The sequence below is a fragment of the Pinus tabuliformis genome, chromosome 5_1, assembly GCF_031772625.1.
Source record: "Pinus tabuliformis cultivar Carrire ecotype Pingquan chromosome 5_1, CPIR1, whole genome shotgun sequence".
NCBI classification, from domain to species: domain Eukaryota; kingdom Viridiplantae; phylum Streptophyta; class Pinopsida; order Pinales; family Pinaceae; genus Pinus; species Pinus tabuliformis.
This window is the reverse complement of record NC_142305.1, coordinates 583,288,466-583,301,867: the sequence shown is the minus strand read 5'-3', so window position 1 is coordinate 583,301,867 and position 13,402 is coordinate 583,288,466. Positions and strand designations below refer to the sequence as shown.

Here is a 13,402-nt window from a genome sequence, read left to right as displayed (position 1 = left end):
AGATGACCCAAGATCAAACTTCATGAAGGGTGGTTGTGCCTTGTGCTACGGGGAGGAGACAAGCTAAAAAATCCAATCATCTTAGGGATGGTGTGGCCCATGTTGGGTGCAATCCTTAGGTGACTTTGACAGATTAGATGCCCATGAGTCACATCTCCTCAAGCCACAGGTCAAGCCTTGAGGATCACATAATACTTCACGAAAAAAAAGTGCCATATGAAATGAGTTATGGATTTTTGGGCATGTGGTATATAATTGATAATAATAATAATAATTTAAACTAAAGTTATAACTTAGTTAAATTTTATGATTTTTTTTAGTAATTTAAGATGTATCATGAAGTAAGTGTCTTGATGTTTATCATGGATTGATTCCTATCAACATTTATCGACCATTTAACTTATATGGTTGTGCTAGTAGCTAGGTTTTCTCTTTTTCAATTGGTCAAGTTCTTGTTGCTAAGTATCTCGTCTATCGGGAGGCCACTAGGTCAAATATTCTCGACACCCTTGGGGTTAGGCCTTGCTAGTTTGGTCGACGAGTATCCCTTCATGTTGATCTACCTGGATTTTTCCATGGATGTAGCTAGGTTTTCTCTCATATTGAGTTTCCTAGGTCATATCTTGTGTTCATATGTTTGATTGGTGTGCTGGTTTTCTTGTTCATTCATTTTCATAATTCCGTTATTTCCATAAATTTGAGGATTAAGTAATAATGAAGTAGGTATCGAGGGAAATAAATTGCAAAATAAATTAAAATATTGCAAGGTCTATTTTGATGAACTATCCCAATAGGATATCCACAATAGTTTATAAATCATATTTATATCATAGTAGTTTTGTTTATTTGTTTTGTGAGAGTTTATAGAATTTGAGAATTGGATTATGAAGGAAGTCTTGAAGCCCTATATATAGTGGATGAATCTAGTCATAACAACCATTTGAATGTAGAAAAAGGGATAGTTGTGAGGATAGAAGGATAATTCTTTAATATCTCCCATGACATGGCCCTCCTCATGGCAAATGTAGTGAAAAAGTTAGAATAATTTGGGGAGGTTGATGGTTCTAAAATAGATGTTGGATCAAATGAAAATCTAGAGATAGGGAAGAACCAAAATAGGAGTGAAAGCGAAACAAAGTTGTAATACCATCCCTCCTTCACAATTACTATTTAAAATTTAAGCAAAAGTGGACGTCAAACTTTATGAATGTGAGATTGATGTTGTTAAGTTTAATAATTGGTTACAGAAATTAGAGGTGCACCTCACTTTCCCTAATATAAATGAAGAAAAAAATTAATATTTCTAACTAAAATTAGAGGGTGCACGAACCTAGTGGGGAAGCCACACAGACAATTTTATTTGGAATCCAGAAATAATTTTTGAAATTTCATGTTTAAAATATGTAGTCTACAAAATCCAAAAACCTAATGTGGTATCGATTTATGCATTCAGAAATAAAATTTATAATATAATATGATGATAGTTTTTATTTTCTAAATTCCTAAGTGGAGTGTGATAGAGATTTCTTAATGTAATGTTTAATATTTTGACTAAATCAAATTATATAAAAATAAAATAAAATTTTTCTTTTAACTAGATTATATTTCACATGAATATCATATTATAATATTTTGACCATATATACATTTTTATATTAAGAAAATATAATATTTTTACCGTTTATAGTAAGAAAAGTGCCATAAACACAATTAACCGGCCTTTAACATATATCTCTTTAAATTTTATTTTAAAAAATTTAAATAATAATAGCGGAAAAAAATTAATTCAAAGCATCCGTAACTATTTACATTTTCATGACATCTAAAAGCTTTGTCGAAGGGGTCAATGCCACCTCAAATATTTAACGTTCACATTTCAACAAACTTTCAAATCTTTAACGTTTTAACGTTAAATATTTAACGGTCACTTCTTCCTTGAAACGAAATGAATTTTTCAGTTTCTAGCCGTTCAGGTTTTTATATATATTAACCCTCCTTGTTTTCAAACGATTCATAATAAACCAGGAGATTGATAATTTCTTGAGGTTGTGTTTCGCTGTTCTATAACCGTTCTGGTTTTTATCATCCTCCTTGTTTTCAAGCGATTCATAATTTCTCCACGGCACCTTGCAAATTATTAAACGCGATGAAGACCATGGTAACACATATACGCCATTATTGTTTTGTAAAGGATTGTCATTCACAACTCATTTCAGTTAACCACAATGGTCATTCACAATTCATTTCAGTTAACCACTCAGTCTTTCACAATTCATTTCAGTTAACCACTCAGGTTAACCACTCATGACTGTTGGATACTTCATTTTTTGAGGGTTAGTGTGAAAGCTGAGGGTTAGTGTGAAAGCTGAACCGTCAAAAAGGTTAGTGTGAAAGCTGAACAGTCAAAAAGAGTTCAAGAGACTATTTGGATACTTCATTTTTTGAGGGTTAGTGTGGAAGAGGGTTAGTGTGGAAGCTGAACAGTCAAAAAGAATTCAAGAGACCATTTGGATACTTCATTTTTTGAGGGTTAATGTGGAAGCCTATACTTCATTTTTTGAAAGTTAATGTAGAAGCTGAACAGTCAAAAAGAATTCAAGAGACCATTCGAAATATGAATCCAAAAGACACACCATGTACTATAAATATATATCATTTGTGAATAATAAATAGAATCTCCGGTTTATCATTCATATTCTGTTGCTCCGGTTTATCATTCATATTCTGTTGCTGCAATGTTTGTGTTACCGGACGACCTCATTCGACAGTGCTTGCTCAGAGTTCCATATAAATCACACTATAACCTCAAAGCGGTGTGCAAAAAATGGAAAGATATAATGAGTAGCCCAGAATTTTATAAGGAGCGGCTGACCTCTGGAACGAGTGACCACTTGATCTGTATGATTCAGAACTTGAATCGTCCACCACCCGGTTCATATAATATATTAAGTACCTGCAGAGTAATAGTACTGGACCCTCTCAGGCGCACCTGGGAAATGCTGCGTCCCATTCCGGACTTCCCTCTTGGATTTCCATTGCACTGTGAGTGTATTTGTGTGAATGGGAAGCTGGTTCTGATGGGCGGACGACATCCAGATAACTTAGTGGAAACCTTAAACAGAGTTTATATTTTCGATTTCGTGTCTGCCCAATGGCGCCGAGGAGCCAACATGTCCACACCAAGGATCGGCTTCGCCTGTTCTCTATCTTCTACCACCGGGCTTATCTACGTTGCTGGTGGGAGACGGAACCAAAATGCAAGACAGGTGAATGATTTTCTCGCAACAGCAGAGGTGTACAATGTGGAAGAAGACAGGTGGGAAATTCTGCCTCCAATGAGCCAAGCATTAGGCAGATGTCATGGAGTTTTTCTGGGAGAAGAATTCTTTGTATTCAGCCAAAATGGAAATAATTCAGAAATTTATGATCCAAGGACGGGGATGTGGAGGCTATTGGATGATATGTGGAGATCCGTGTCCTCTTTCAGGATGTCGTCTTTGGTTGTTTCTGGGCAGCTGTATACTTTCAATGAACGACAGTTGATGAAATATGACGTAGAGAAAAACGATTGGGTTGTCCAAACTTTTCTGCACACAGAATTGTGTGAAGCTGGGTGCACTGCAGAGTGGCGCGGCGTTATTTTTTTGAGTCAACGATGTAACAATTCGAATCGCCGGGTTTGTTCTCTATTAAACCCGTCATCTGACGAGTTGATTGAATTGTGCGTACCTAAAAAATTAGACGGCTTTGCTACATCCGCTGCAACCGTGCACATCTGATATTATCCGTCGTATTTTTGTATGATCTATTCGCCAAGCGTATGTCTTAGATTGTAATCATTTTTAAAATAAAGGTTAAAATAAAGGTTTATTCATATTCTTGCAAATCTGTTAGCCAACCGTATGTTTTAGATTCTAATTATAATGTGCAGCAATCAGGATAACACTTATCTAGTCAATCAAATGTTGTACGATGGGGTTTAAAAAAAATGTGGTTTTTAAAAAAATGTCTATACCTCATCAAGTTTGATATTTTTTTGGGTGAGGTTTTTATTTATTTATTTATTAACTTTTTAATAAGGAATTTGGATTATATCATCTCAAGTTTGATATTTTCTTGTGCGGGAATTTTTATTTTTCTAAGAATTTGGATTATATAGATAATACCATTTGTGAGAGATTTTAAACAAAATTTACTATCATATATATATATATAAAATTCAAAATTAAAATATTTATTTTATTTGAAAATATTTTTTTTGGTAAATTTATATATTGGTATTATTTCAAATATTAAAACATCAAGATACAACTACTATTAGACAGCCATGCTTTTACTCAATCTAGGCTCAATATGTTACAAGAAAAACCAAACATATTAACCACTTACAAAGGAGAAAATCTTACCAAAATAAAACCAATTGTTTGATATAAACAAGCCTATTAGCTACTAATCCAAATAGAAGTGTTATTGTAATATAACACAAAAAATCAGGAATCTCATGAAGTCACTAGAGTAGGATCCTTGGCGCTCTAGGAGCTAAAGTCTTTACATTGCATTTGGCCGCTACACTCTCCAAGAAAGAATGTTGGTAATGTTGGTTATGTTTGATGTCATTAAAGGTAGAGATAATGTCATTTTTCTTCTCATGCTTCTCTTTCACAACAGTTCCTAAGAGGTTTCTAATCTGCCAATGAAACGTAATGTAGTAAATTGAGTTAATGTATTATTTATGTTTCTTTCTAGTGTGCCTAGAGTCACTAAGGCACTAGGCTACCTCCTCAAGGAGAGAAATTGATTTTTAGTGGAGAGGGAATCAAATGGACAATCTCATCACAAATAAAAGAAAAGATAGCAAAATGGTACATGGTTGCAGTCTCTTGTGCAGAGACTTTGTACTACCTTCGGGCCAAGACCACCTCCCCTTTTGCGAATGTGCATGAATTTACAAAGGCATGGTGCTTTGGAGATGGAAAACCCAATTACAGGTGTTAAGACTCAACACACCACAAGAGGAGATATAAAGACTAAGGATACCAAGAATAAGACTAAAATGAGAATTAGAGGGATGCTTGGAGTCAAAAATGCCACCATAGAGGATAAGGATAGAAGAGAATCTAGGAGTAAGATAGATAGTCTTGAGCAAGGTAGGACTTCAAGCAGTTACCAACATGCTACAGGTCATGAAACCAAAAACTATAAAAAATTATACAGCCTAGACTACAACCAATAAATTCAAGACAAAAAAAATGTGAATAAAGTCATAAGTATCATGAATTACTCAAATGTAAGAATCACATATGGTCCGAACCTTCAAATGGTGTAGGATTGAAGATGGCAAGGGAGTTGCAACAACAGAAAAAACCATCTCCACACAATGCCCAATGAGAAGTCCCATAAACCCAACCATCATTTCCCATTGATTAGTCATCTCACTCTCTTTGTCAACACCAAGCCGTCTAGGAGACATAGACCAAACTACGGCATAAACAAAACCATGCCACAACAACACCAATGTATAAGAAAAACATGCATGATTGAAGGAAAAGCGTAAAAAAATCCTAGATATTACAAGTTTTTTTTCATGCACCACCCCCTCGATGTCGTAAGACCCCGAAATAAATCCCACCCCTGGTCGGGGTATGGACCATATTACACCATAAAAGTTGTAGAGGGAAAGTTGTGGAATCAAACCAGAGTGAGTACTTTCCTTATCCATAGATTAAGGAACATTCACATACTTATGCATGAGGGCTCTATCCATGCCACCCCCTCTTAAATATTTTCATGGGAAGCTGCTTGAAATGTTGTAAAATGTTTTAACTATGATATATTTTTAATTAATTTATATAATATGTGCATGTATGCATAGTTGAAATGTTTTAAATGTTTTAACCATAATATTTTTTAATTTTTTTATATGATATATGTATGTATCCATAATTGACATGAAGATATATATATATATATATATATATATATATATATATATATATATATATATATATATATATATATATATATATATATATATATATATATTAATTATAGAAATATTATATATATGCATGTTGTCCATATGAGAATGATTTTATACTAATAAGATATTTAAAAATATACATGAGTGTTACTTAATCTTGCAAAGTGAAATATTTTATTTATTCTTCATACTGAATTTTTCCATTGTTATTAATATTTTTTGAATTGTGAATATCTATTTCATTTTAAGAATTGAATGAATGAACTAAATGAATTATATATCTCCCTCTGATTATAAGGTGATTGAATTATTTATTTATTTTTATTTTAGCAGTAATCCTACCCATTACAAACCTTTTATGATAGATTTATTTTTAAAAAATCCCTTCCCATGACGTTTCATATTTATTTTTTCTCATCATTTTCATATCATATATTATATGTGTTTTTTGCTACCTTTATGTTATGAACAAAAAAAACTATTTTTTATTGATATAAGTTGTGTTTTGACTTATAAGGAAAATTTTAATTTTAACTTGACCATAAAATACTATTCAACTAACTAATATTATAAACGTAAATATTTTATAATACTTAAAAAAGATCAAACATGTTCAATCTGGTTAACTCAAACGTTAATGTAATTTAGGTACTATTTATGTAATTTCAAAGGTTCTACAAATTACTGTGAAATATTCTTGACAAATTCTCAAATAACTTGGTGAAATAAGTGGGTTGGGCATGTTGAATTAATATCAACCTTTAAACTTCACATATTATGTTTAGGCTTTAGGCTTAATTGTGAAAACACATGATTGCATGATACTACTAGAGAGGGAAAGATGTTTTTTTCTAACAAATCCAAAGATTTAATATGGGTGAGTCTATGTTTATATTTGAGTCTAGACTCTATAGCAGCAATTTAAACTTTAGATCGAAAGTTAAAGTTCAGGATTTTAAAACTCTTTGGGTTCAAATCTCTTTCAGGGTGAAAATATATTTGATCCCTATGGGAACTTGGTAGATCCAAAGTTAAGATGGATATAGGTTTCCTTTTAAACTTCACATTTAAAGTTAAACTTCATGATTTTAGGTTTAGGTTGTGGGCTTCATTGTGAAAAATAATGATTGCATGATACTGATAGGGGATTTATGCTTATCTTCGAGTCTTGGTTCTATAGGATCATTTTAAACTTCATATCAAGAGTTAAAATTTAGGATTTTATGTTTATGCTTTAGGCTTAACTATCCAAAAGTATGACTGGATGCTACTACTAGAGAGAGACACACACCTTTTCTATCAAGTCAAAATGTTCAATACGGGGTGAGTCTATACTTATTTTTGAGAGAGAGAGAGAGAGAGAGAGAGAGAGAGAGAGAGAGAGAGAGAGAGAGAGAGAGAGAGAGAGAGAGAGACTTAGAGAGAGAGAGAGAGAGAGAGAGAGAGAGAGAGAGAGAGAGAGAGAGGGATAAGGAGAGAGAGAGAGAGAGAGGGAGATCAGGAGAGAGATAAGAGTACGATTTTAAAAATAAAGTAAATCTCATACAAAAAATGGGATCCACACATACAAAACTGACTACAAACACCAGTGACACATGATCACACTGTTATCAGCCTAACTTGACCCAACACTATTTATTTTTAGTTTCGTTTTCTCAAATTTAGCATAACTTTCTATTTTTGGTATCTTTTTTGGTTCTAAAATTTCAAGGTCATTTTGAGGGCCTAAAAAACACTCTCAGTGAAAATAGAGAGATCAAGAAAATGCCAAAACCTGTTTCATGTATATTCTTTTTATCACCCTTGTGGAGATCTTCAAAATGAGGTATTATGATAGTCAAACGGATATGAAATGCCAAAGTTATGACCCCTCGAAGTTGGAGGTCCAAATTACTCTTTTATACAAACACTTTGTGTACATAGTACTTGTAGGTTATAAATACACATACGTTAACTAATTCAATAAGCTCACTAGATAATCATCAAGAAGGCTCAATTCCCTCTCAGACTAGCTACAATAACACTTGTTTTCCCATGCCTTCCTCAACCATTCAGTAACTTATCGAAACATGTCAAGAGCCATAGATAGAATACATCATTTAACCAACATATAACTAAGAAATAACCCAAATAGAAACCAACATTGGAGCCATGGAATATGAGCTATAAGATAATCAACATAATCACTACAAGTTTACATGAATCACAATAGAATAATAACTCTTATTAATATATGAAAATACCAACCAAGTCAAGGACTTCCACGTACTAGCTGACCATAGATTGGGCTTGACCAAATCTCTCTTTCATCCAATAGACCCACCACCATATTCCATGCTTGAATGTGGGATCTTATGGAATAAACCAAGACAAAACAAAACTAAGTCTTCCAAAGGTTAAACCATGTCTACCCTCAACCGCAACGATTCCACCTCTATGGTCATGGAATCACTAGTATTCCTTCTACCAGTAGTACGTTTTGTACTTTTCCCTTCCCATTAACAAGAGCACCGGTCCCTTTTCTGGAAATTTTAGCAGATCCACTTTTAAAGGATACATTTCCATCCTTTTTGTTTAATGAGATAAACTTATTTTGGTCACCTGTCATGTGTCTTAAACATCCACTATCCACAAACCATTGATTTTCATCACTTTGTCGACATAAACCTAGGCCACATTTATTTGTAGTGGGTTCCTCCTTATTCAATTCTTCCCTTTCTGACATGAATGGACATTTTTGTGCATCATGGCCAAAATTATTTCATTTTGAACATGTTAGGTCATACTTAGCCAAAGGATAAATTGAATTATAGGTCTTGATTTGACCTTGTTCTTTTGAGCTAAGTGGCTTGCTTTGATAATTGGAACTATATCTCCTTGAGCTATTATCCTTATAAGCCTTGCAATGCTTAGCTTGAAGAACAAATTTTTTACAGTAGAAACAACAACCAAGAAAGATAGTTTGATACCTATTAGGATAGACTTGACTTGATGTAACATTATTCCGAGAGATAGCTTTCCTTCATTCCTTGGGTTGTTGTAAGTGGATATTTTTTCTTGGTGGAATGACTTCTCATATTTCGGATGATTGCAAAGGATGTCAGCATAGCTTCTTTGGATTTCTTAAATGGATTTCTTTTTTAAACTTCATGATTCACCTTTAAAATGAATTCCAGTCTTATCATGTTGTAGTCTTTGAATATTAAGGTTGTAATCAAGAGTTTGATAGCTTTGCCAACACTTATTATCCTGATTCAACTCTTTCTTTAGAGAGACAATTTCAGCTTCACACTTCTCACATATGTCTTCTTTTTCTTTTAGCTTCCTGTTCAAAATTTCTTCCTTCCTTTTTGCTTCTTCCTTTTCTATTTTTAGAGAAATGAACTTCTGCCCTGATTTCTCATTTTCTTCAATAGCACTCATTAGTAATTCATCTACAGTTCCTTCATGTTCTTTATCATAATCATCATTGTTTGTAAATTCCATGAACAATACTTCGCTGCTTCCAGTATAGTCATATTCTTCATCAGATTTGTAGAATTTTTTTTGAATAATATGACACTTATTCACAGAGATTATGCTGATTATAAACTATTGCGGAATACATGCATAATACATAACCCCTCTACATTGGTCATCAATTTAGAAGCATTAAAAACAATGAAAAATCAATCGCATGCGCACATTAACACAGTATGTAACTCGACGAAAGAATACAACTGAAAACCCCACACTATTTGTATATTATAATGATTGAGAAAATGTAACAATACATAGTACAATACTCCTCACAAGTACTCAGTACTATCTCCACTTGTTACACACAAACTAGCTCAGGTCTGAGTCAATCACAGGTTCAAATCTCCTTCGTTGCTTGTCTGCCTCCATTGCGTAATCCTGCATGAGAATTAATGATGAATGGATGAAGCAAACTCGTATTTCCTTGGCTGAACCACGCAATCCTCTTTGGAATTACTCAATATCATGCACAACTATAGTCACAACTGATAGCAGTCTCCACCTCTAACACATGTCTCCACTGAACTGTCCATGCACTGAGTTAACTGATGTATTCTTTAGTTGCTTTATGAGTTAATAATTAGTGAATTAATTAACAATTAATTCACACCACTCTTCACTAGTGTCTTTGTAGTTAAACTAAATACAACTAGTTCAACGAAGTCAAACTGAACACAACTCCATCAACTCCTCAATCAACTCCACCAAACTCAACCACATGAGTTCTAACTGAAGTCCACCATGCAATAACTCAACTGACCCACAAGAAAAGCATATTTCCTTCTGACAGCTGCATGTGCCACATTCATAGCTCGAACTGAAGTGCTCCAAGAGGATAAGATAATGTTTATAGTCCAAATATTATTATGAGCTAATAATATTTGACTGTTCTATTTTTAGCCTGGTAGTCTAAAAATAGACTTTGCACCAAAAATAGCCTGCGGGCCCACTTAGTGAAGGTGACTCCTTTCCACTAAGCTCCATCATCTTGTTGCATTTTCAACACTCCCTCTCAACAAGATATGGATTATCTGCAACCCCTATCCTGCAACTCTAGAATGTTCTGCATGCAACACATTTTCCCAGTCCACTTGCTCCAACAACACTTGGAACAAAAACACTCCCAACTAACCACTTTGTTGAGCTAGGAACATACTCTGATGCTGAAGCTCTACCTGCTATTTACAAGTGCTCCCTCTTTGACATCTGTGCTACTGCAACATCTCCATGCATCTCGCACCATTGCACACTTCTCTGTGCCACCTAGCACTGTGCAAAACGCTTGTGCCTCTTGCATTGCTGCAGCCTGCTGGCTATGCGCTGTCCTGGGATTCTCTACCCAATCAGTCAGTTCCTACTACTCCACATTGGGGCTCCCATAGCAAGGTCTCATCCAAGAGGTTGGGTACCTCAAGGATCTTTCCCCTCCTCCTTAGGACGATCACTCTATATCGCCCCACCTCCTACCTGGAGGTATGGCTGCATGCGATCCCTCAGCCCACCTGGCTCAAAGTTTCCCCCTATTGGAGGTCTCTGCATGAGTATATGTCTCTACTCGATCTCCTCTCAGCTTCCCTTGTTGTGGCTGCTCCACAACCTCCTGAAGCTGCTGCACCAATTGTGGCTCCTCCACAATCATTTGAGACTTCTTCTAGCTCTGCATGCTGAGAGATAATATACGCTCCCTCTCAACCACCAAGTCCCCATCAATTGCCTCACTTCTCAAGGCTTTGCATGCATCTTGAACCTCAAGAGCATACAGGTTCTTGACCCGTGAACCAATTTGCTTCACCTGTCTAGTGATGATGTGTCTAAGGAAAACCTTTCCCTTACTGAAGACTACATTATAGCCTCTGTCTTCCAGCATCGTGATCGACACCAAGTTTCTCTTTAGTCATGGTACATACTTGAAATCGGTCAAGGTAAGGCGAGTTCCATGCTCCCTCTGAAAAATAATTGTGCCTATACCTGAGACACTATACTTCTCATCATTACCCATCGCTATGAGTATCTGAAGGTCTTTCTCCTCCAAAGTACTGAACAAACTTTTGTCACGATCATGTTGAAAGAAGCTCCATTGTCAAGAAACCAACCACTTCCCACCATGGATGAAACCATTCATGAGAAGAGTGTGAAATCCAACTCAAACTGTGAAGCAAGTACCTCACCTTCAGATCCTTCCTCGGATCCCTTCTTGGATTTCCTCCGTGGACAATTTGTAGTATAATGGCCCACCTCATGACAACGAAAGCTTCACACTTTCGATTTGTCAACCTTCTTCCCATAATTGAAAGAACTGGATTCGGAAAGAGAACCATTATCCTTCCCATTCTTTGCTTTGGCAACCAAAGCACAATTTTCTTCATCAGATGCCTTTGATGAAGATCCATCCCTGGTATTCTGCCTGATCTCCTCTTGCACAAGATCTGACCAAAGTCTCTCCCATCCTGGCAATTTCTCCCAACCATTGACAAAGTCCCGATAGGAATTCCAACTCTTCGGAAGACCAAGGAGAGCCAAGCTCACCAAGTCCTCATCATCGACAGTCACCCCCACACTTCCCAGCTCATCCCGGCATTGGGTGAACTTCGTGAGATACCTGGGCATACTATCTCCATTCTCACACTTAATGTTTCTGAGTTTATCCTTGAGCGCCAACTTCCTCTGGTCGCTCTTGCTTTGGAATAGATCTGTCAACGCTTTCCACATCAAGTATGAAGAAGCCTTTCCATGCAGGCTGGATACAATGTGATCCTTCAGGCCCTCCAACAGAATCCTTCGAAACTTTGTTGTGTTCTTTTGCCAAGCCTCAACTTGTGCAGTATCAGTAGGCTTTGGGACCTTAGCCTCTATGAACTCCTTCAACCCATTATCATCTAACACCACCTCCATCCTATCTTTCCATGCAATATAATTTGAGCTTCCCTCAAGAGCATACTCCAATTGCAATCCGTTGAAAGACATTTCAACTTTGACACCAAGAAAACACTGCTGCAAATTTGAATACCACCAGCTCAAAACTTAACCGCTTCTAATCTACAATTCGTGAGAACAAAGTATTTCTCGTACATAGATTGACTGTATGGGCTTTTACTGGATATCTCACCTTCCAAAGGGAGGATGAATCCAGAGGCTACTTGGCCCGATTATAGACTCTGCCTGAAGAAATAAAATGTAACCACTTTCTGAATAATAGATCTAATGATCAACTCTGCTCTGATACCATGTAGAAATTTTTTTGAATAATATGAAATTTATTCACAGAGATTATCCTGATTATACACTATTGCGGAATACATGCATAATACATAACCTCCTCTACATTGATCATCAATTTAGCAGCACTAAAAACAATGAAACATCAATAGCATGCGGACATTAACACAGTATGTAACCCGGGGAAAACATACATCTGAAAACCCCACACTATCTGTATATTATAATGATTGAGAACATGTAACAATACATAGTATAATACTCCTCACAAGTACTCAGTACTATCTCCACCTGTTACACACAAACTAGCTCAAATTTGAATCAATCACAGGTTCAAATCTCCTCTGTTGCTTGCCTGCTTCCACTGCGCAATCCTGCATGAGAATTAATGATGAATGGCTGAAGCAAACTCGTATTTCCTTGTCTGAACCACACAATCCTCATTGGCATTACTCAATCTATTGATTGTGCAAATCTTATGTACAACTATAGTCACAACTGATAGCAGTCTCCACCTCTAACACTTGTCTCCACTGAACTGTCCATGCCCTGAGTTAAATGATGTATTATTTAGTTGCTTTATGAGTTAATAATTAGTGAATTAATTAGCAATTAATTCACATCACTCATCACTAGTGTATTTGCAGCTAAACTAAATACAACTAGTTCAACCAAGTCAAACTGAAC

At 35.6% G+C, this 13,402-nt stretch overlaps 1 protein-coding gene across 1 annotated transcript; it reads left to right on the top strand.

The window, feature by feature from the left end:
- The first annotated feature begins 2,837 nt into the window (after positions 1-2,837).
- Positions 2,838-3,779, top strand: LOC149166181 (F-box/kelch-repeat protein At2g44130-like). The gene has a single exon (XM_089430086.1). It carries the CDS (start codon positions 2,838-2,840, stop codon positions 3,777-3,779), a length of 942 nt encoding a protein of 313 aa, XP_089286212.1.
- The last annotated feature ends 9,623 nt before the right edge of the window (positions 3,780-13,402 follow it).

Excerpts from the sequence above, each read along its gene's own strand:
- LOC149166181 (XM_089430086.1), top strand. The coding sequence starts at position 2,838 with ATGAGTAGCCCAGAATTTTATAAGGAGCGGCTGACCTCTGGAACGAGT.